The 24756-nt window shown below is 60.2% G+C and overlaps 1 protein-coding gene across 5 annotated transcripts; it reads right to left on the bottom strand.

Annotated features, from left to right (window-relative positions):
• Positions 1 to 6785: 6785 nt before the first annotated feature.
• BRD9 (bromodomain containing 9) lies at positions 6786 to 24706 on the bottom strand. 5 transcript variants are annotated; one of them, XM_061129382.1, is made up of 16 exons: positions 24580 to 24706; positions 23699 to 23913; positions 23306 to 23438; positions 21859 to 21919; positions 21346 to 21490; positions 19425 to 19535; positions 18717 to 18892; positions 17547 to 17679; positions 15992 to 16067; positions 15342 to 15437; positions 14786 to 14918; positions 13758 to 13869; positions 12204 to 12242; positions 10963 to 11062; positions 9525 to 9692; positions 6786 to 7445 (listed from the first exon to the last, which is right to left on the bottom strand). In XM_061129382.1, exons 1-16 carry the CDS (start codon positions 24629 to 24631, stop codon positions 7345 to 7347), a joined length of 1851 nt encoding a protein of 616 aa, XP_060985365.1. In that variant the 5' UTR covers positions 24632 to 24706; the 3' UTR covers positions 6786 to 7344. The 5 variants fall into 5 exon arrangements, with proteins under 5 accessions (XP_060985365.1, XP_060985366.1, XP_060985367.1 ...); XM_061129383.1 differs by having other exon boundaries at positions 18717 to 18850; XM_061129384.1 differs by having other exon boundaries at positions 18717 to 18832.
• Between the last annotated feature and the right edge of the window lie 50 nt (positions 24707 to 24756).

Below are 24756 nucleotides of genomic sequence, written 5' to 3'. Positions count from 1 at the left end.
CACCGCCCCCCCATCACTGCCCCGACCATCACCGTCCCCCCATCACCGCCCCCCCATCACCAACCCCCCATCACCGCCGCCATCACCGCCCCCCCATCACCGCCCCCCATCACCGCCGCCCATCACCGCCGCCCCATCACCGCCGCCCATCACCGCCCCCCCATCACCGCCCCCCCATCACCGCCCCCCCATCACCAACCCCCCATCACCAACCCCCCATCACCGCCCCCCCATCACCACCACCCCATCACCGCCGCCCATCACCGCCCCCCCATCACCGCCCCCCCATCACCGTCCCCCCATCACCGCCCGCCACCACCGCCCCCCATCACCGCCCCCCATCACCGCCCGCCATCACCGCCCCCCCATCACCGCCCCCCCATCACCGCCCCCCCATCACCGCCCCCCATCACCGCCCCCCATCACCGCCCCGCCATCACCGCGCCGCCATCACCGCGCCGCCATCACCGCCCCCCATCACCGCCCGCCATCACCGCCCCCCCATCACCGCCCCCCATCACCGCCCCGCCATCACCGCCGCCATCACCGCCCGCCATCACCGCCCCCCATCACCGCCCCCCATCACCGCCCGCCATCACCGCCCCCGCCGCAGGAGGAGCTGCAACTCGGCGGGCCCAACACCTGCTGTGGGGACAGGATCTCTTGTCTCACCCATGCTGAGACACAGTGCAGCTGCACGTGGACACACACCACACACACCTCACACCACGCACACCACACAGGACACACACCACACAGGACACACACACCACACACCACACAGGACACACACACCAGACACACCACACAGGACACACACACCACACAGGACACACGCCACACAGGACACACACACCACACACCACACAGGACACACACACCACACACACCACACAGGACACACACACCACACAGGACACACGCCACACTCACCACACAGGACACACACACCACACAGGACACACACCACACAGGACACACACCACACAGGACACACACCACACAGGACACACACCACACTCACCACACAGGACACACACACCACACTCACCACACAGGACACACACACCAGACACACCACACAGGACACACACACCACACAGGACACACGCCACACTCACCACACAGGACACACACACCACACAGGACACACATCACACTCACCACACAGGACACACATCACACAGGACACACACCACACAGGACACACACCACACTCACCACACAGGACACACACCACACAGGACACACACCGCACAGGACACACATCACACTCACCACACAGGACACACATCACACAGGACACACACCACACAGGACACACACCACACAGGACACACACACCACACACCACACAGGACACACACACCAGACACACCACACAGGACACACACACCACACAGGACACACGCCACACTCACCACACAGGACACACACACCACACAGGACACACATCACACTCACCACACAGGACACACATCACACAGGACACACACCACACAGGACACACACCACACTCACCACACAGGACACACACACCACACTCACCACACAGGACACACACCACACAGGACACACACCACACTCACCACACAGGACACACACCACACAGGACACACACCACACTCACCACACAGGACACACACACCACACAGGACACACACCACACAGGACACACACCACACAGGACACACTCACCACACAGGACACACACACCACATAGGACACACAGGACACACACCACACAGGACACACACACCACACAGGACACACACCACACTCACCACACAGGACACACACCACACTCACCACACAGGACACACACCACACTCACCACACAGGACACACACCACACAGGACACACACACCACATGGGACACACACCACACTCACCACACAGGACACACACCACACTCACCACACAGGACACACACCACACAGGACACACACCACACTCACCACACAGGACACACACCACACTCACCACACAGGACACACACACCACACAGGACACACACACCACACAGGACACACACCACACTCACCACACAGGACACACTCACCACACAGGACACACACCACACTCACCACACAGGACACACACACCACACAGGACACACACACCACATAGGACACACAGGACACACACCACACAGGACACACACACCACACAGGACACACACCACACTCACCACACAGGACACACACCACACTCACCACACAGGACACACACACCACACAGGACACACACACCACACAGGACACACACCACACTCACCACACAGGACACACACCACACAGGACACACACACCACATGGGACACACACCACACTCACCACACAGGACACACACCACACTCACCACACAGGACACACACACCACATAGGATACACACACCACACAGGACACACACCACACTCACCACACAGGACACACACACCACACAGGACACACACCACACAGGACACACACCACACTCACCACACAGGACACACACCACACACACCACACAGGACACACACACCACACAGGACACATACCACACTCACCACACAGGACACACACCACACTCACCACACAGGACACACACCACACAGGACACACACCACACAGGACACACACCACACTCACCACACAGGACACACACCACACTCACCACACAGGACACACACACCACACAGGACACATACCACACAGGACACACACCACACTCACCACACAGGACACACACACCACACAGGACACATACCACACAGGACACACAGGACACACACACCACACAGGACACACACACCACATACCACACAGGACACACACCACACAGGACACACACCACACTCACCACACAGGACACACACACCACACAGGACACACACACCACATACCACACAGGACACACACCACACAGGACACACACCACACTCACCACACAGGACACACACACCACACAAGACACACACACCACACAGGACACACACCACACTCACCACACAGGACACACACCACACAGGACACACACCACACTCACCACACAGGACACACACACCACACAGGACACACACACCACATACCACACAGGACACACACCACACTCACCACACAGGACACACACACCACACAGGACACACACCACACAGGACACACACACCACACAGGACACACACACCACACAGGACACACACCACACTCACCACACAGGACACACACACCACACAAGACACACACACCACACAGGACACACACCACACTCACCACACAGGACACACACCACACTCACCACACAGGACACACACCACACAGGACACACACACCACACAGGACACACACCACACAGGACACACAGGACACACACCACACAGCACACACAGGACACACAGGACACACACCACACAGGACACACACCACACTCACCACACAGGACACACACACCACACAGGACACACACACCACACAGGACACACACACCACACAGGACACACACCACACTCACCACACAGGACACACACACCACACTCACCACACAGGACACACACACCACACAGGACAGATACCACACTCACCACACAGGACTCACACCACACAGGACACAGACCACACTCACCACACAGGACACACACCACACAGGACACACACACCACACAGGACACACACACCACATACCACACAGGACACACACCACACTCACCACACAGGACACACACACCACACAGGACACACACCACACAGGACACACACCACACTCACCACACAGGACACACACACTGCACAGGACACACACCACACTCACCACACAGGACACACACCACACAGGACACACACACCACACAGGACACACACCACACACACCACACAGGACACACACCACACAGGACACACACACCACACAGGACACACAGGACACACACCACACAGGACACACAGGACACACACACACACACACACGTCACACATACATCACACACACACAGGCACACACACACACCTCTCACCCCAGGTGCAACCTTCTCAGGTTTCTGGGCTCGTTCCTCACGGCTCAGGCTCTCCTAGACGAGTTCCCGGTCCTGGGCCCTTAGCCTCTCTCTCCCACCCCACAGCTGCCTCTTCCCTTCACACCTGTCCTGGGGCCACTCCCTCGGGACATCCTGACATCACCAGGGGACAGAGCGCTGGGTCGGGCTTGGTACACTGGCCGTGTGGGGTGTGACAGTGCCCGGGACCCATTTCTGCTCTATTTTGGTTCTTGCGTCTGGTTTTCCATCATCCCTGAGGCACTGGTCTGTTTGGTGCTGGGTTGACCTGTGAGGCGTCGTCCAACACGAGCACCACTGAGATACGCGGGCGCGAGCCACCTCTGCCAAGCTGTCCGTAGTGACCAGTGGGGCGGGCAGCAGGGCTATCCCAGGTCTCCCCCCGGCCTGTCGGCAGTGTGGACAGGGCCCCTTCCCCTCCCCGATCCACACTGCTCCTGTCCTCCCTGGAAGAGGCGTCCAGGCACCACCACAAGCTCTGAATGCAGCGCAGACCTGGGCCACTCCTGAACCCAGGTCTGCTCATGTCCTGACGGCCCTGGACTCTCTGTAGATGGATGTCCAGGAGGCCCCCTTCGAGGGCCTGGGCAGAGCCGACGGAGGGTGAGGCACCCACCTCCTCGCAGCCAGAAGGCGCAGCCACAACAAGCACTCAGAGCACTCTCTCCTCGGGCACACTCTCCTCCTCTCCGTTCTCAGGTCCTGGGTGAGCTGGGGACGCACAGGTGCCTCTCACTCAGCCCAGGCCGAAATGAGAGACTGGCCTCCTGGCAACACTAACAGTGGCCCCGGACGCATCATAAAGGCAGCCCCGCCCCCGGGGACGCATCACCGGCAGCGGGGGAGGGGCGGGCCAAGGGGGTCCCTGGGGGACCCTCACCACTGGCCCCTGAGCCTGGAGAACTTCAGCCTTCAGTGAAAAGGCAGGGGGTTCTGCCCCTGACCTACTGCCTCAGTAATTTCAGGCTGGAGGTGGCCAAGGTGTCCAATCCCAACCTCATCCTCACGCTTGACCCTGGAGCCGAGATGCCGGGCTCTGTCCAGGGTTGTGGGCACCTCTGTCTGGGCCTGACCAGCCCCCCCGGCTGACCCCCTGTTGGCCGCAGAAGGGCCACAGTAGATGGTGAGTGGGGAGTGCAGGCATGTGGACACCATGCAAGTGGGTGGCTTACCCCACGAGGACGGCCAGCTCCTGTCTTGGGGTCTCCCGCCATCCGCTTTGCCCCAGTCTTGGCTTATAAGCTCAAGAAATGCCTGGTCCTCAGTGTGGGGTCCAAGGACTCCGATCTGATGTGGCGGATTCCGGTCTCAATCCTCCCCAGGGGAAGGCAGGTGGATGGGGATGTGTCCCCCTCCGTCCACAGAGGCGGCATCCTGCGGCCTCCAGCCTCCCTGAGGAGTCACCGCTCCGGGCACCGTCAGTGACGGAAGGAAGGCTGGCTTCCTCCAGGCAGCGTGCCAGCCCTGCTGCCTGAGGCCCATGGGGATCAGGGGTTGGCCTCCTCCGGGTCCTCTGGGCCTGGTCCGGATGGACAGGCATGAGGGAGGAGCCAGTGGGTTGCAGGCAGTGGGGTGGGCGGGAGGCTGGTGAGGGGGGGCTCCTCCAGGCCTTGGGGCCTCCCGCGGGGCAGGGCTGGTCAGGCCGATTCTGCTCCCTCAGCTGCCCAGCCTCAATCTCCCACTCACTGGCTTCTGTTTCCTCACACACTGTTGGCCCAACAGCACTGTCCTGGAGCAAAGCACCCCCTGGGTGACGGGGACGCTCCTTCCAAAACCCCAGCTGACCACAGGTGGACAGGCATGCGAGAGCCTGGGATCACAGCCGGAAGCCCCAGGGGATGAGGAGGCTGGTACCTGCCTCCAGGGCCCCTGCACACAGTGCCCGCCCAGCGGCAGGCCTGAGCAGGAATCTCCACCAGAAGGTACTTCCAGGGAGGCAGGCAGCTCCAACCGCTGTCCATGGTGCTGCCCAGAGCCCACAGGTGCCGGGGAGATCCAGGGCAGAAAATGAGGCACCCAACCAGGGCCTGACCCCGAGACGCAGGGTCTGACCCCATGACCCAGCCCACAGGCAGCAGAGGCCTCGGAGACGTTGGAGCTTTGATCTCTGGAGACTAAAAGCAGAGCTTAACCCCTGCAGGAAGAGCGCAAGACCTGCATCCCACACTTTCCCCCTCAAGGGCCAGGCTTGGAGATCCCAGGAGACTGAGAGGGAGTTCAGCTGGCAGAGCGGCCCGCGGCCACGTGTTACCCCTCTGCAGGGCCGGGCTCGGGGGTCCCGGACACCATGGCTCCCGCTCACAGCAGGCACCGCCAGGCTGCAGGTGTGTCTTCACACGTCCTGGGAAGTGCTCTCTGGTTAAGATGATCGTCATCACGGCCTCCTGCACAGAACACGCTTCTCCAGAAACACGTATGTGCAGCCACGGCCAGCGCACCCCGGACCTCAGCCCCTCACTCATGGGACTTTGGGGGATGGTGAGCTCAGTCACCCACAGGCGGTGCCACCAGGGCTACCTAGCGGCCAGGGAGCTTCTGGAGGATCCAACCTTGTTTCAAGGCAGGAAAACAGAGCAGGGAGTTGTGTGGGAGCGGATATGACCCTGGACACCACTCAGGTGCCCAGAGCCGGGCCAGAGGTGGGGGAGACAGCACCAGGAAGAAGGCAGGCCATCAAGCTGAGTGAGAAGTGAAGGGTCTTCACTGAAGTCACTCAACAGGGGACACCTGGCCGGGTTGTAAATAATGCACGCAACGACACTGTGTTTCTTTTTATTAAGATCTGTATTTACAATTTGCAGGTACAAACAGACATTCAGTAAACACATCCAGAACAAAGCGATTTCCGACACGTGATCCACAGCTGCAGTCACAAGACGGCCCACTGCCCAGCAGAGCTCCCCACATGGCACCCCCCATGACCTGCCCCAGAAGTGTGGGGACGCGGGCTCAGTGGGGTGGGATGCACACAGGACTCGCCCACGTCCGCTCCCCGAAGACGCAGACTGGACAGTGTGTTTACACGGGCACCGAGAGGGACGTCCCCGCCACCTAGCAGCCCAGAGACAGACCACGCCGGCTTCACAGAATCTGCTCACACACCCTTTATAAGTGATGTCCACTCCGGGATGCACAGGGCTGTCCATGGACACCCCGCATCCGAGTGCAGCCGGCATGATCGCAGACAACTCACCAGCTCCCCGGGGCTGCTCCCGCAGGCCGAAGGGGACAAGATGAAGTTTTTGTCTCATGACAAAAACTCTGTACATGCAAATAAAAACTGAGAAGCACAAAACCACCAAGACCGCCTGCAGGCTAGGCCTTTGTGGAGGCCGTAGGCTCCGGAGACTGCAGGAACTCATACGGGTCGTGGGCTGCCTCCTGCTGCTCCCCAATGCTGAGGCGAGAAGGGCTCCCTGCAGTGACGGGAGGGGGACACGTCAGCCCAGCGCTTAACCCCACTCCGCCCAGGAGGCCCGGCTGGACACGTGTCCTGGGGCTGCGGCCAACTGAGCCCACGGCTCAGCCAGAGCCCTGGACTCATGGCAGAGGCCACCCAAGGGCCCCAGGGAGGGGCTGGCTGAGCCTCCACACAGCAGGGCTGTCAATCCTGCAGGAAGGCAGCTCCTGGGCTGGGGGTCCTCGGACACCCCCAGACACCGAGGAGCCCCAGGGTCACCCTGAGTCCACTAGGACCTTGGGATCCTCAGACAGCCCAGACCTCAAGGAGATCCAGGGTCACCCTAAGTCCATCAGAGCCTCAGGGTCTTCAGACAACCCCCAGACCCTGAGGAGCCTCAGGGTCTTCAGACACCCCCAGACCCTGAGGAGCCCCAGGGTCACCCTGAGTCCATCAGAGCCTCAGGGTCTTCAGACACCCCCAGACCCTGAGGAGCCCCTGCGTCACCCTGAGTCCATCAGAACCTCAGGGTCTTCAGACACCCCCAGACCCCAAGAAGTCCCAGCGTCACCCTGAGTCCACCAGGACCCCATCGGGTTCCTCAGACACCCCCAGACCCTGAGGAGCCCCAGGGTCACCCTGAGTCCCCCAGGGCCCCATCGGGTTCCTCAGACACCCCCAGACCCTGAGCAGCCCCAGCGTCACCCTGAGTCCCCCAGGACCCCATTGGGTTCCTCAGACACCCCCAGACCCTGAGCAGCCCCAGCGTCACCCTGAGTCCATCAGAGCCTCAGGGTCTTCAGACATCTCCAGACCCTGAGGACCCCAGCGTCACCCTGAGTCCATCAGAGCCTCAGGGTCTTCAGACATCCCCAGACCCTGAGGAGCCCCAGGGTCACCCTGAGTCCCCCAGGACCCCATTGGGTTCCTCAGACATCCCCAGACCCTGAGGAGCCCCAGGGTCACCCTGAGTCCCCCAGGACCCCATTGGGTTCCTCTGACACCCCCAGACCCTGAGCAGCCCCAGCGTCACCCTGAGTCCATCAGAGCCTCAGGGTCTTCAGATACCTCCAGACCCCGAGGAGCCCCAGCGTCACCATGAGTCCATCAGAGCCTCAGGGTCTTCAGACACCTCCAGACCCCGAGGAGCCCCAGCGTCACCATGAGTCCCCCAGGACCCCATCGGGTTCCTCAGACACCCCCAGACCCCAAGGAGCCCCAGCGTCACCCTGAGTCCATCAGGACCCCATCGGGTTCCTCAGACACCCCCAGATCCCAAGGAGCCCCAGGGTCACCCTGAGTCCCCCAGGACCTTGGGATCTTCATTGCTGGGAGCCACCCCAGAGTCACCTGGAACCTCTTCACAGGCTTTTATCACCAGGTTAACGGGACCAAAATGCTGGTCCTCTACTTGGGCAGCTTCAGTCAATCGTCTGCAGCTCCCCTCCCCGCCCCCAAACGTCAAGACATGCAGAAAGGGAAGTTCAAGGCTTGTGTCTGGAGCTGACGCAGGAACATGAGGACATGAACAGCGTGCTCAAGGGGCCAGCAGACGATGTCCGCTCCCGTCCTGGCGGGGTCGAAACCCACCACCCACCCACCCTCACGTGCCAATGGGGGCTCCCAACCAAGGATGGCGGTGTGCCCCTCCCATTGAGGACCGCGTGGTCTGTCCCATTCCCCCCCAACACCAAGGACCCTGAGGTCTGTCCCGTGACCCCCCATCTGAGGGCTCCAAGGTCCCGTGCCCCCCCCACCCCCTCGCCAACTAAGGGCCCCGCAGGAGCACAGTGCTGCCCTCGCTGCTTCAGGACGAGAAGCAGGAAGAAGCCAACGTTCCCTCCTCAATGACACTGTGGCGTCCACAGCCTGGACGTGACCGGCGGGGGCTCCTCCCGACATGGACCCAGCTTCATCTTCAGGCCAAACCCCCAGGCTCACAAGACTGAGTTCCACCCAAACCCCTCCTTCAGTGCAGCCGCCCGACCAGAGTCCCCGTGGGGGCCTGCAGCGCCCCTGGACCCGGCCCAGCCTGCTGCTCCTGCCCTACCGCCTCCCCCAGGGGCGCCCACATCCGGCGCGCGGTGGGCCTCACCCAGATGGTGCTGGTCCCGGTCGGAGGCGTTGGACAGTGAGCTGAGGTTGGATGAGGGCCGCGAGCCCCCGCGCTCCGCCTGCGCCTCCTGCAGGTCCTGAAGGAGCTTCGTCGTCTCGTCCAGGCTCAGGTGCCCGTCCTCAGGGTCCAGCTCCTTCTTCACCTTCCCTGCAGACACGGACGATGGGGCTGGGCCAGGCTCAGGCCACCACTGCCCTGCTGGGCCCGCGCTGCGTGAGGCGCCTCGCAGGGGGGAGTGATGCGCGCCCAACAATAGGCCGCGCCCCCGAAGGGCCAGCGGGACCCTGCCCCTAACGGTAGGGCCGCGTTCCGCTGCACCGAGCGGCTCCCCGCCCTGGGGAGGTGAGAGAACACCCACATCAGACGGCACCGGAGCAGGGAGAACAGCCCCAGGGGACATCGCAAACGAGACAGAGGCGGCGACCAGGACCCACTGCACACTCAGAAGGCAAAGCACACGTGAAGGGAGGAGAGACGGGAGATGCAGGAAAAGCTGGGGGGCCAATAAGTCGGCACCTGCAGGACCATGTCTGCCCCCAGCTGGAAACCAGCGGAGAAAAAATGCCCCGAGAGAGACGGGCAGGATCAGGCCCAAGTGAGCGCGGGACAAACTACAGTCAGACTCCCCACGTTCAAGAAAAACTCCCGGCTCCGGGCGCAGCAAAGACAGGCAGCCTAAAAACAGACCCAAAAAAGAGCAAACGGGGCTAGTGACAACCCCACTACTGAGAGGAGGAGGAGGAGACGGCAGCCTTGGCGGAGGGAGAGCTAGTCGGAGGCAGGGCGGCCCACGGCTGCACCCGAGCGAGAGGGGCCACCGGGCCCACAGTGAGCTTCCTGCCGGACCCCTGCCTGCTGTGCGCCTGGGGCCTGGGGACGTGCCCGACAGAGGGTGCCCAGGGGTCACGCTTGCTGCCAGGGACTCTGTGGGAACAGAGCTCTGCAAACTGACGCTGGTTCCTGCAGCACCTCCTCCCCCAGCATGCCTCCCTGGAGGACCCCGGTCTGTCTTTCCGCTGGGACAAGCCACAAGCATGACCACTGCAGATTCCAGGTGTCCGCAGGGCGGAGGGCAGAGGGCCCTCCTGGGGGTCGGGGTGGGCTGCGGCACACAGCGCGATGGTGGCAAGCACGGCAGGAGCTCCTCACTGCCCACCGGACCAGGGGACCCAGGGATGGGGCCGGAGGTCAGAGAGGAAAGCCTGGCGAGCCCAGCTGGGAGCCACTGGGGGTCCTAACGAAGGGGGGTGGGGGGTCCTGAGGATGGGGGGTGAGGGGGGATCCTGAGGACAGGGGTGAGGGGGTTCCTGGGGACAGGTGGGGGTTGGGTGGGTGGGGGTCTTCATTCTGGGGCCCATAGGCTGGGCCGAGACACCCTCCTAGCAGCAGGCACAACACGGCGCCTGGCACAACCTACCCAGACAGCCAAGCACGGAGATGTCCAGGGAAACATCTGAGTAGGGCTTCATGGCCATGAAGTCCAGTGTGGAGCCCCCGTCCCCAAGAGGGTCCCCAGCCTACGGGAGACAAGCCACATGAGACAGAGAAGAGGCAGCGAGCTGCTGCCCACCACCCAGGGCACAGAGGCTGGGCCAGCTGCATCCCGTACATGCGAGGAGTCCACAGACAGGCCGAGCCCGGCCCAGGGACGACAGGGCCTGGGCTCCCCAGAGGAAGATTCTACCTGGGGCAGCCGGGAGGGTACTGCTCCCCGGGCACCCATGGGCGCTAGGGGGACTATGGAGAGACCTGCAGGTGCTGGGGGGGGGGGGGGGGTCCTCTGGGGAGGTCCCTGGGGACCCACAGGCACTGAGGAGACTCTGGGGAGACACCCAGGACTCGAGGTCAGGCTGTCTTTCGGGAACTCAACAGACATCATGGCAGGTCCTCGCCTCCTCTGGGCTGAGCCTGAGAGGCCCTGCTGTGGGGCCAGGGCAGGCGCGGGGGTGGTCCTTGCTCCGGCAGCTGCAGCCCGCCCCACGTCCTCGCCTCCTCTGGGCTGACCCGCGGAAGCCCTGCTGGGGGGCCGGGTCGGGGTGGGAGTGGGGTCCCTGCTCAGATGGCTGCAGCCCGCCCCAGGTCCTCGCGGGCCGTGCAGGGCAGCGCCCAAGGCCACACGTGTCGCACAGCGCAGAGACCAAGCAGACACCAGGCCACCCTGTGCATCTGGGGAGGCATGTCCTTGGACAGCACCCTCCCCAATTCTCCGTTCAAAGGGCCCCATCTGACAGGCACCTGACCTCTGCCTTGTGAGGCCCCCGTCATGGAGGCTGAGTGACCCCCACAGCCCAGGCCCCCGCACCCTGCCCCATCCCAGTGCCTGCCCATACGGGTGGTTTCAGAGCTGGGGCCAAACACGCTCCAGGTCACTGCAGACAGGGCAAAGGCCACGGAGGACCGTGTCCTTGGGCTGGCGAGGCGCCGGGCCGTTCCTGCTGGCCACCCATGCCCACCAGTGAGCCCACCCCGGGAGGAGCCCCGCCACACCCTTAGGCCAGGTCACCACAGGCGGACTGAGGTCAGACCATCTCGCTTTCCTCCTCAGTAAAGGGACTGAAGCTCCTCTCACTGGCGCTGTCTCAAAGGCCACACACAACATCCTCACGGGGACCTGCACCACTAGGTTTTTACTGTCTGTAACTTGTCCACGGAACCCACCTTCACTTCATCTGGAGGCTTCATCGGAATGCTTCTCCTCTACAAAGAATCACAGACAGGAGCCAGTCTCTCAGCAACTGCACCCAGGAGCACACCCGCTTACCCTCTCACTCACCCACGAGGTGGGACAGGCCCACCATGACCTGAGCGGGCCTCACAGGCTGCAGCCAGAGCGAGGCTGCCGCAGCGCCTGCCAGCTAAGACCCCCGGTGGGCTGGGCACCCATGAGACCACCCAGGGCAAGACGGCCGTGAAGGAGTGAGAGCCCCCAGGCTGCATCCTCAGCCCCAGGGGTGGGAACAGAGGTGGGCAGTCAGACACTGGCCCCCCAGGGCTTCACCTGGAGGACGGCTGACCAGGGGCGGGGGGTGGGGGTGCTGCTGAGACCAGCAGAGGAGATGGTTGGATGGCATCACTGACTCAACAGAATTGAGTCTGAGCAAACTCCAGGGGACAGTGGAGGACAGAGGAGCCTAGCGGGCTGCAGTCCATGGGGTCGCAGAGTCGGACAGAGACTAAACGACAAGGGTCTGAAGCTGTGCCGCTCTGAACAGTTCACATTCAGTAAAGCGATAAGACCGTTCTCGCCTCCTCTGTCCTAAGCTGGCCGTGCGCGCCCAGGTTTACTTCTGGGCTCCCGATTCTGCCCCCTTGTCTGCACACCTAGTACAGTGCGGGCACCACCCAGCTCTGATGACGGCAGCTCAGCAGTACAGGCTGAAACCTGTAGGAGGGAGACCCCCGGCGCTCTCTCAAGACTGCTTCGGCTACTTGGGGTCTCCGGTGCCTCCACGTAAACTTTAAAATCATTTGTTCTAATTTTTTGAAAAATGCCATTGATGTTTTGATAGTGACTGCACTATACCTATGGCTTGCCTTGGAGAGTATAACCACTTTAACAATATTAATTCTTCCAGTGCAAGAGGAGAGTCTATTACATAAGTAGTGCTGGAAAAAGTGGAATGTTACATGTGAAAGAATGAAATTAAAACGTTTCCCTAGTACTGTATACAAAAAGAAACTCAAAATGGCTGGGGAGGAAACATTTCAGGCTTTGAGGTCACACACAATTTCTATTTTCTAAAACACTCAAAATCTGTAAAAAAAAAAAACCACTGTTAACGGGCCAAAGTTCGCCAATCCTGATCTTGACCAAAAAATACATACTACAAATGGAAAATAAAAATAAAAGTGACTGCAGACACTTTCTCAGACACAAGGCGAGTCAGACATCACTCTACAAAGAGGCTAAAATGTCAATCTAGGCATCCACACCAGGAAGATGAGTATCAAAAACGAAGGTAAAATGAAGACAGCTTTCAGATAAAGAGAAAGTTCAGTAAGTTTGCTGCCAGCAAATCTGTCCTTTTAAGGTAAAAGGACATTTTTCAGGACAATGGAAGGTGACAGTTGAGGAAGATGGGCGGGTCTAAGAGGGGTGAAGAGCAGGTGCCAGATGAGGGCACCCTTCCGAGGCTTCCCTGGAAAGTAATGACTGAAGTCGACCCATGGGGAGAACAGTCCCATGACCTCACACATGAGCCCAGCGCCCACCTGCCTCAGCCGGAAGAGCATCCGCGAGTGGTCCCCGCCTGTGATCTGGTCCAGAAGGTCGTCTACCAGCTTCTTGCTGTAGCTCCCGGCATCCTTCACAAACTCCTGCAGGCTGGAGGGGCCGCGAGAGCAGGCTGGGACCTGCGTTCCTCACCCTCCTGCCCTGGCTGCCCACCCCCGAGGTCCAGATGGGGTGGGTGGGGGCTGGACCACACTCAAAGCGACCCCAAAACAAGAAAGGTAAAGGCAAAGCAAAGCAAAGAACGAGGCATCTGCACACCTAAGTCCCTCACGCTGACTTTTGTGAGAGCACTCATGTCTGTTTTGGGCTCAGAAACACAAGGAGATTAAGGAGAAAGCACTGGGTGGGCTGGGAGCACCTCTGGGGTCATTTTGGACCATAAGGAAGTGAGACAATCCCAAACCAGACTAACGAGTTTAAAACAGAGGCCACAAGTTGAGAACAGAAGCCGGGAGCAGAGCCCACAGCCAAAGCAACACAGCCAGGCCAAGGCCTGAAGGGGCCCTGACGGCAAAGCCTTCACACGGCTGTGGGCCTGGACCCCAGAGCCACGCGCTGGGGCAGGGCGACACAGGGTCACCACCTGGGAGGCCACCCTCCACCACCACACCTTCCTCTTGGTTTTCCTCCTTTAATTCTGTTTTCGCACAAACATTGGGGTCAGCTATTCGTTTACTGTATTAGAGGCTAACTGATTCCTGTGTGTTCTTCAAACACACTCCACGTTGTTTTTGGAGTAAGACAAACACCTAACATGGGGAGACGCCATTTCTGCAGTTCTGTAATAGACAACCCCTGGACTGCCGTGACCCTGGCTCTTCCTGGAGCACGATGGGTCACAGCAGGCTCTGGCCTGGATCATCATCCCCTTAAAAACCTGGTCCAGTTACCTGAGCTTCGAGGCCGCCGGCAGAGGCCACAGTCATTTTACTGAACACAACCACGGCCTGCAGCCAGGAACCGACGCCCTCCTGCCCGCCACAGACGCTGACTGGCCCCCACCCACCTCAGTGCGCACTGCACGCCCGTCTCGTCTCCGTAGGCCGAGTACAGCAGCTCCACCTCGTCAGCCTTCAAGTCACCAAACACGGAGTTGTTGTGCGTGGAGAGCGCAGTGCTGGCGCTGGAGAGGAAGGTGACTGGGGGGGGTACAGACGCCGAGGTGAGGCACATAGACACATGGGCCGCGCACAGGCCACGTCTCCCGGGGACCGCGGAGGCCCGTGGAGGCCGACCAACCAGAGCCCCGTGTGGAGCCCACGTGCCCCCTGCACCCAGCACCGTGTTCTCAGGAACCTCCAGGTGTGGGTCTCTCCACTGCCTACAGTGTCATGACTCCCAAGTGGAGGAATCGTTTGTTGGAGGAAGTTTAAGTGGTGTCACTGGACCACCATGCGGAGAGCCGCCGAGCGCAGGGAGGAGCCCTGACCCTGGCAGACGCGGAGGCGGGGCCTGCCTGCTGGGCTCCAGCTCCCGCACCTCCCGGGACCCCCAAGCACGATGGGACCCAGAGCCAGGCCTGACACAGCAGCTGCTGGGTAGGGGGGGGGGGTGGGTCTCACCTCGGCTCCTCCGTTCCTCCCGGAAGCCCAGCGTGGTGAAGCCGGGCAGTAGCTTGCTGGACAACGAACTCAGGTCCACCGGGTGGGTCTCTTCCTCTGCAAGGGACCAGAGCCGTGAGCATGCGGCCCCCAGCCGCAGGCAGCAGCGGCGGCATGTGGGAGCGCAGCGTGGGGCCCCTGGGACCATCTGAATTCGGGTCTACACAGCCGGCAGACCCTCTCAAACCTTGGCTGCCCGCAGTTTCACAGTGGAAGGCCAGCGGTCGGCCCACCACATGGCAACACAACCCCAACCCCATGCCACAGGCCCCACCTCCGAGACACGGTCGCCTCCACCTCCCAAGAGGCCTGCGGGCAGTTCCCATGGGGACTGGGGCCTGAGAGGACTCCACGTCCCCGTCAGAGCCTCAATCTCGCGTTCAGAGCAGGACCAGCTTGCCTGTTCTCTTTTATTGAGAACACTACGATTCACTCCAGCTGACGATTAAAGTGGTCAGCACCTGCCCTCCACACCCACGGAGGACTCCTGACCACACCTGCATCCTGCCACGTGGGCAATGGACATGCCTCATCTACACGTCAGCAAGGAACAGGAGGCCCTCAGGCGGGCCGGTCAGCAAACGGGACAGGGTGGGGGAGTGGGCACGCACCGTCGGCGTCCAGCCCGGCCGTGTTGACCACGCTGTAGAGCAGACTGCCGTCCCCGCTCTTCTTCAGGTAGCCCATCTGCAAGAGAGCAGCCTGAGCGCCTGTGCCCCCAGCCCCCCCGCACCCCCAACCCCCTGCCCAGGGCTCCCCCGAAGCAGGGCTCCCTTGAGGGGCCAGGAGAACCACAGCCTCTGAGGACAGCCTGTCCCGAGTAAACCCTGAATGGCCACAGAGCTCCCTGTCCCCCAGAGACCACAGACACACCCCGTGCCATCAGCACATGACCCCGGGCACATTCGTGCCACGGAGGAGCTGCTGAGCTGGGCTCCTAGCACCCTTGTGACCAGGAGCTTCGAGGACACAACACTCCCCAAACAGCCTTTTCCAGGAGCCAGAAGCCTGACCAATGCGAGCTGGGGCAGGGCCTGGTCAAGGAGACCAGAGGCCCCACCTCCACACACACGGAGCCTGCCTCCGACTAAACCAAGCTCCACCCGGGAACAGCGCCCTTTGCAGGCCAGGGTGGCCCAGGCCAGGAGCAGCCCCATGCGATAGTGCAGGGGAGCCCAGGGATGGGACGCGGGCGACGGCAGGAGGTTCCTTGCTGCAGCCACGAACTCGCAAGGAGCAGAGGACCCACAGGTGTGGGCAGACCTGGAGGTTTTAGTGTGAGCGCATGGCCTTTGGTGAACATGAATCAGGGCAGGCTGCACAGACGGAGGCGGCCACCCCAGCACTGTGCACCCCCACCCAGACAGGATGGACGCCCTGGTCTGCGAGGAATCAGTGCTCAGTGTGGAAACGCTGGCTCTGGGGCTGAGGAGCCACCGCAGCACGTGACCACACGGGGACCTCACACCTTACAGCAGGCGTGTGCAAACCAGCAGGAAACAGGAGACAAAAGACGTGATGTGTCTTATATAACCCGACACATCCCAACTGCAACCACTTCATGGTTCTTTATATAAAACCCAACAAACCCTCTGCAAACTTGATGTAAATAGAAAGTTCAAGTAGGTTTCCACACACACTATGTGAAAATAAAACGTTAGACACACCAGGCCAAACAAAACACCAGGGTTAACTAACTTTGGTCTTTCCTTGCTAACAGTCACCAAGAAGCCTAAAGCCACTCGCCCACGTGATTCCCACATGCCTACCAGACGCCTCTGTGTCAGAGAGGCATTGTGCAGAGCAGGGTGGGCCCTCGTGGGGACCAGTTCACGCCTGGTTAGACCCATGGAGACTGCAGATGCGCAGACACCGAGAACGCAGAAAGGACGCACCACTGCGGAGAGGCAGGGCGGGCTCGGCCCCGGCCTGGCGACAGAGTGTAACCCTCTGCCAGCCAGCGGCCTGCACACCACCTGCCACTCCCGCCCCCAGGAGATGGTCTGCCAGCTGGGGCAGCCGAGGGGACCAGGCGCTAACCGCTCCAGCGACAATGGCAGCAGGACACGGCCGTGCTCCGGCCAGACACCGGCAGCATCCGCCAGCGCCCGGGCGTGCCGACAGGCCAGCACCGGGCAGATGACACGGCCGCCCCCAGGGCACTACCTTGCCGCCAGGCACCAGCCGGCAGATCCTATCCCGGGCCTCGTCAGCTGCGTGCTCCACCAGCGCCAGCACATGCTCCTCCGCGGTGCTGTCCGTCAGGCTGCAGGCATTCCCCTCCGGCTCGAACACGCAGCTGTGAGGCGGGGACACGCACGAGTCACACCTGCCCTCCCGGCGGCCGGCGCGCCAGGCGGCGGCAGGGGGCACAGGGCGTGCTTCACACCCTTCCTTCTGCTACTAAACCTCCACCGGCTACGGTGCGCGGACACCAGCCAAGCAGGCCCCTCGGGTCTCGGCCCCTCCTTCCGGTGGCTCTACGGGCAACAGGAGCCTCGCTGGCAACAGCGTCACTCAAGCACTGGACCGACAGTGGCAGTGATTCCATGCAGGGTCGGGGCGCTGGCAGTGAGCGCAGGCTGAGAGCAGCCCCCAGACCCCAGAGCGCCCCGAGACGGCAGAGGCAAGAGGGGTAGCTGCCAGCACCCGAGGGAGGTGGTCCCCTGGTGGAAGTCTCTGGAAACAGTGGTGGAACCTCTCCAAGGAGTCGGGGGCGAGCCCTCTGGGGTCCGAGCCTTTGGGAAGCCCCCTCACAGCCAGCCCCTAACTGCAGAAGCAGGAGCCTGAAGACAGGCCCCTACCCACTCTGACCCGAGCTGTCATCCACAACAGAGCCCCCGAGCCTGGGACAGGGAGCTCCGGCCACCAGCGCGCGTCCTGCAGAGAGGGGACCCTCAGGAGTGAAGGGCCAACAAGAATTCACAGGACGTGGTAACAGCAGCGCCCGGGCAGCAGGCCTGGCAAGCCACACCTGGGACAGAGCGTGGCCCGCGAGGGTGGCTCAGCCCGTGCCCCCGACACCTGCTGGGGTGGCCGTGACTTTCCTATAGGACCCGTTGCTGCGCCAGCACGTGGGGAGCGCCGGCCGCAGAGTGGAGAACTGCGCCCCTCACGACCGACCCCAGGGCCCAGGGCCTGCTGACAGTCCTAGCAGGATGGTGACCGCCACCACAGCCACCGCACTCTCGACCAGGCAGGGAGGAGGGTTGCTTCTGTGTGAACATGGGCTGCAGGCTCCATCCCAGCTGCCGTGAGCAAGCTGGGCTGGGACGCGGACCCTGCCAGCAGCGAGGACGTCAGCGCCCGCAGAGCCGGGCAGGCGGGCGGCTCTACCTGATGACTTCTCTACTCGGCCGCTTGGACTTCTTGGCCGTCTCTACGTGCACGGGCACGACTTCGGGGACAGGCTCCTCGGCAGCCGTGTCTTCGTTGCCCAGAAGAGCCGCCTGCTGAGAGAAATCCATGTCCTGCATAAACGACATGCTGCGCTTCAGAGCTAAGAGCCGCTCCTGGAACCAGAAAGCACAGAGCAGCGGCTCGACCTCTCCCTCCAGCCACGGCACCGACGAGGCGAGGGGAGGGGCGGCGTGGCCTCGCCCGGCCTGGCGGCTGACCCTCCGGGGGCGGGGAGCGGCAGGGCACGCCCCCCCGAGGCTGGTGAAGCCCGCACTGGTCCTAGACACATGGCGCATGCAGCCTGGCTCACGGGACAGAGGGGGCCCCGGGGCTGGGGGTGGGGCGCTGCGCTCCGGGAGGCAGCCACACAAGAGGAACCCGCAAGGCAGGCCGCAAGGCAGCTAGACCCAAGCATCTGGAACTCCGGCCCCGAGCCGGCTGGGTGCAGAGAGGGGGGTGTGTCTGGAGGAGGGGCGTGCTCACAAGGGCAGCTGGCTGGGGGCTCCCTAGAGCAGAGGGCCCATGCCGTGGCCAGGGGTGCGTGGACGGAGCATGGCATTCGCTGTGAGCTCCCGTTCAGGCGTGACAGCCAGGAGGAGGCGGCACTCAGCCGCAGCCCCGCGCTCGCCGCCGGAGGCCCCTTACTTTGCTCATCATCTTGAAGCCGGCGTGCAGGATCTTCTTGGCCAACTTGTAGTACACAGTGTCCGGCCTGTTGTACGTCATCGCGTTGTCACACATCAGCTTGAAATCTGCCTGAAGAGAAAAGAGATGATTCACCAGGTGTGGAACACCACACAGATGACAAAAGACTCAAGATTCCTATCAAAAGAAGCCAAAGGAAGACGCTCAAACATACTGGAAAGCAAATGTGGCTCTCCCGTTTAAAGAAGAACTCTCCTTTAATTTATGGAAATTGCTTTCAGCTCATTTCTGTTACAGCTTATTGTAAGATACTGAGTGCACTTCCCTGTTCCATACAGTAAGTCCCTGCAGGGAACCGTTTGTATCTGTTCATCCCAAACTCTTAGTTTGCTCCCCCAACCCCACCCTTTCAGCAGCCACCACTCTGTTCCCTGTATCTGTTTCTGTTACGTAGACAAGTTCGTTTGTGTCATCTCTGTAAGTGATGCCATATAACATCTGCCTGACTCACTTCACTTAGTATAACCTCTAATTTCATCCATGTTGCTGCAAATGATAACATTTCGCTCTTTTTTATGGCTGAGGAATTCAAGACTCATTTTTAAAATCTTTGAGAAGTTTTCATAACTGTTCATTAGTCTTCACTTGCACAAAAATACCTGAATGAGAAGCTTGTCGAACTGTGTAATCCTTTCTGAACGTAGCACACACACTTCACGGGAGTAAAATGCTGGTTCCTCTCCTTCTTTCCTGATCTGCCCCCTTCCCTCTCCTTGGAAGGAACTCGGACATTAACAGGAACAAGAACCAACAACAGGTTCTTTTAAGCAAAGCAGAGGGATAAACTGAGAGGTGGGCATGCCCTCTATCTCTGAAGTTTTTTCACAGAATTTAAAATTCTGCCTATAGATGGTTACTCTAGTACCATCAGAAAAACACTTTCCCCTAAAATAAGTGAACAACTTACATTAAAGGTAAACGCCCTGAAATGTCAGTATTCTGTCACCCTAGCCAAACTACTCAGGGCACACCTGGCAGGTGAGTTAGACCTCAGGATGACAATGACTGCTGAGGTAGTGCACGCCATCTGCAGTCCTTCCCTCACCAGGCCAGTGTCCCCAGGGCTGGGCTGAGGCCATAAAGCCCCTGTGTTGCAGGTCCCAACTGTGACAGGCTTAGGGACAGGGTGACGCTCTTCACATCTCAGCTTTGTCACTGGGCGGCTGACCAGACTGGGTGCACAGGTGGACGGGTGCACTTCAGGACACAGATACAGGTAACCACCTGCCCACTTGCCCGAACTGCCCAGGAAAACTTTCCTTTTCTCCCACCCACCCTTCAGTCACCAGTCAGCCAACACTTTCAGTGAGTTCTCCAGTAAACAAAAATAGGAAAGCCAAGCTTGGCCAAAGTGAACAGAACCTAAGACAGAAATGCAACGCCTTTTTCTAAATGGCATCATTGTCAACACTGTCAAACATCTGTTCTGAAGTTCCCCTGAAGCTGAATGCCAAAGAGCAGCTTTCACCTTTCACAGCCAGTGCTGGAAAACAGAGTCAGCAATAGAGTACTCAAGAGAAAAAAACCATGATCCTAAAAAATTTAAACTCCCAGTTAACTACATTAGAAAAATTACATTGCAGGTCAAATCAAACACACCTTTGCTTGACCCAACATGTCCATTTACGCCAAAATACTAACTTAAGAAACATATGTCTACTAGCACGCAAGACACGGGCCAGCTTTTAGACCAAAACAGGGAGAAAGTCACAACTGACCTCTGTATTTTCAAAACACCAACCCAACACAGAAACACCCACAAAGCTTGCAAATGCAAGCAACCAAAGCTGTGTGAAGGGTCTGTATACATGAATACACACGGAGCTTCCTGGTGAAGACTTCAGGAGGTGAAATGATCTACCTTAAACTCCGTGACTGACTTGTACTCGTTAGCTATGATCTTGTCTTTCATTGTGCCGAAGTCCATTGGGTGTTTTATTATCATCGAGTACCCAGGAGCGATTGCATCCGTGACAGGAAAAGCAAAAAATCCATGAGGATCTTTTCTGAAAACACAAACATCTTTATTTAAACTGGAAAAACCCTAAGGTCTAAGTGTTTGAACAAAACACCTCACAGTAAAAAATCTGATGCAATTAACCAAAATTTAAGGTTGCTTCTTAAAATTAACAAAATTTATGCTCTTTCAGACTGTGGTATTTTGGATACGCTAAAAACTCCAAAACCACTGTCCTGGGTCCTGTCATTACCCCACCCATGGCATTTGACCTCTGGTGCCAACTTGGGGTTCCTGGAACTCTGAGCCCTGCTCCCACAGGCATGCCCACCCCTTGCCCCCCACCGCGAAAGCAGGAGCACACAGAGAGAAGAGCCCAGACGCCCCCAGCAGGAGCCCCTCTGAAGCGCCCTTTACCTCTGCAGCTGGCGGAGGAAGTGCTCCAGCAGCTGCTGGATAGGCGTGCTCTCGTTCTCAGCTGCCGATTTAAAAAGGGAAAGAGTAAATTAAACAAAAGTGTCTCGCTAACACTTCACCGTAAAGAAAACGCTGATTTCGTGATCCTTATCAATCTATCTCCCGTTCCAATGTCCCAGGCTCACATGAGAAGCGGATGAGAAGGTGAGCAGACCCATGCATGGTCCCCACCCAGCACAGCTGGGGAAAGGGGCAGAGACCCAGCAGTGGTCCCCCAAGACCCCTCTGAGACTACCAAGATGGGCTGTCACGCGTCACCCTGTCCCCAGCCCCCACCCCTCCTGGGCCTAGGACATTCCAGACAAATTAAGAAGATGCAACCAAGACTTTGAACAGAAGTTGACAATGAATGCCCTGATAGCATTTTACTTGAATTCTCTGGTCGTGCTTCTGCTCACTAGTAAAATGGGGACAAAATGGGGGTTCTTGTGAGGACTCTATTAATTACACCTCGGGGCGCACAGCGTGAAAAACACTGTTTTCAGCCAACGTGAACACAGAAGTCAGTTAGGTTTCCCTCCACAAGAGTACGTATGTATACGGTCTTCCCCGCTGTGTCCCCAAGGCTGCACCCAGAGCCCCAGATCCGGGGTTCTAAATGCTCTTCTCCACCGAGGAACCAGGGTCCTTGGGGGAACTGGCTCACTCCAGCCACCAGGGTGACACTGTTGAGAGAGACCAGAAGAGGTCCAAAGAAACACCTGATCACAGGCTTTCCAGGCACACAGGGAAGGTGCTCAACAGGCGGTATGAATGAGGCGAGTGATTACTAGCAACCGTAGGCATTCCACAACCACGTTCAGCTGAGCTGCTGCTCTGCGGCGACCTCATCTCCCCCACAGCAGGCCCAGCAGCCCCGCGTCTTACTGCTCCCCAGGAGCAGGGCAACCAGCAAACACCACCTCCATGACCGCAAGACAATGTCTCCCCCCTCCTCAGCAAATTAGTGGTGGTCAGACCTCCAGTCGGAGCCAGAGTGCCTCCCCCCAGAGGCGCCTGACAGTCTGAAACCTGCGGGAACTGCCCACACAGACCAGTGGGGGTCTGAGCTTTCCAGAAGGTTTCCCCGGCTGAAGCCAGCACAGCTCCCGGGGATCTAAGGGCCCAAACGACTGATGCCAGCGCTGGCCTCCTCCCATCTCTGAGGACCTTCTTGGGGGCTCTCGGGCTGAGAGGCCAGGAGCCACGGCGGGCCAAGCCCTGCTCTAGAAGCTCAAAGCAAGCAGCAAGAAACTCAGGCCAGCCCAGCTACTCTGTGAGGCCCTGGAACAGAGAGTGTGGCTCCTTCCGTCCTAGGCGTCTCCCCAAGCCCAAGGGCAGAAAGCCAACCGCTGCTCCCCACGACAAGCCCCACAGCTCCAGGACGCCTCTGAATGCCGCCACTCGCCTGGCTGCGTCCGGCACGCTCGTACAGGCCGGTCGGGGGGCGGTTCCACCTCCACCTTCTTCCCCGGGTCAAAGTCGTCGGCCTCGCCCTCTGTGTCACAGTGCTCCTTCTCCCGTTTCCGCTTCTTCTCCTCCTACGAGGCAGGGTCAAAGCAGCGAGAGCAATGAAGTGGTTTTCAACAGACCTCCTGTTTCTAAGGTGGAACTGAGAGTGAAAAGCCTCTTCCGGTAACCCTTCTCACCGCAGACCCCACCCTTCCAGAGGCCCTCCACAGGGGCCCAGCAAGAGATGAGAAACGGGAGGCCCTGACTCTGCAGGATGTCCTCTGCCACAGAGAGGACACCCCCGCCCGAGCCCAGGCTCCGTCCACCAGCACCCCCACCCCCCACTCACCTTTCGTTTCCTCCTTTCTTCATCGTCAAGGTGCTTCTCCTTCTCTGACTTTTTCTTTTTCTTCTTCTTCTTCTCCTTGTGTCTCTCCCGCTCGTGGTCTGACCTGTCATCGTAGTAACTGGAGTCATGGCCGGACCCTGAGAGTTCCGTCACTTCGCTTCCTCCAACTTTGAGGACCAGCTTCAGGGGCTTCTCCAAGGGCTTGTCTGCATAGTCTGTGGACACAGAGGTGGCTTTCACCGCGTGCACTCATGGAGGCCGCTCAGCAGAGCACACTACTACCCAGAAGGCGGCACCTCAGCCCAAGGTGAGGGGACACCGGGAGGTCACTGAGGTCCGGGAAGGTGGGAGGACAAGCCGAGCTGAGGCGAGCAGCAGGGCACTGCCAGAACCATCAGAGAAAGATGGTGGTGAGTGCAACGGACAGTAGTAGAGGGCTCCTTCCCCTCCCCGCCCAGTTATCCTCCACCGGCCAAAAGAGGGGTCTCCAGGCCACTGTCGGAGGAACCAGACCACGCCTGGGGCCCCGGGGCCCAATCCCGGCCCGTTAGCTCTGGCCCCGGGTCGCCCCCTTCCCGCCCTGCCGCAGCCCCCCGTTGCGTAATCCCTGACACCAGGAGCAGGACAGAGCTCTCAGCTCCCCCTTAGAAACAGGAGGTCTGTTAAAAACCACTTCATTGCCCTCGCTGCGGGGAGACCTCAGGAAACACGGCCGAACAGGGATGCTCCACACTTTTCTTCAGGGCGAGGCGACAGCAGGGCTGACGCCTGAGAGCCGCGTCCTCGGGGCGCGGTGAACGCGCCAGCGTCCCCGCCCTCGAGCCCGGGACCGCGCCGCCGCGAACGCCCACCCGGCGTCACAAAGCGCGCCGCCGCCTCACCCTCGTACGACGAGCGCCATTCGGTCTTGTGCTTCTTGTGCTTCTTGCCCATAGCGGCGGCGCCCAGGGCAGCAGCGAGCCCGCCTGGAGCGCGGCCGCCACGCGCCGGCCCCGGCCCGCCGCCCGCCTCCCGCCTCCCTCCTCGCCCGCGGAGTTCGCCCGGCCGCGCCGGAAGCG

The sequence above is a fragment of the Dama dama genome, chromosome 25 (assembly GCF_033118175.1).
Source record: "Dama dama isolate Ldn47 chromosome 25, ASM3311817v1, whole genome shotgun sequence".
NCBI classification, from domain to species: domain Eukaryota; kingdom Metazoa; phylum Chordata; class Mammalia; order Artiodactyla; family Cervidae; genus Dama; species Dama dama.
The sequence above is the reverse complement of the archived record's forward strand: the minus strand, read 5'-3'. Positions and strand labels throughout refer to the sequence as shown.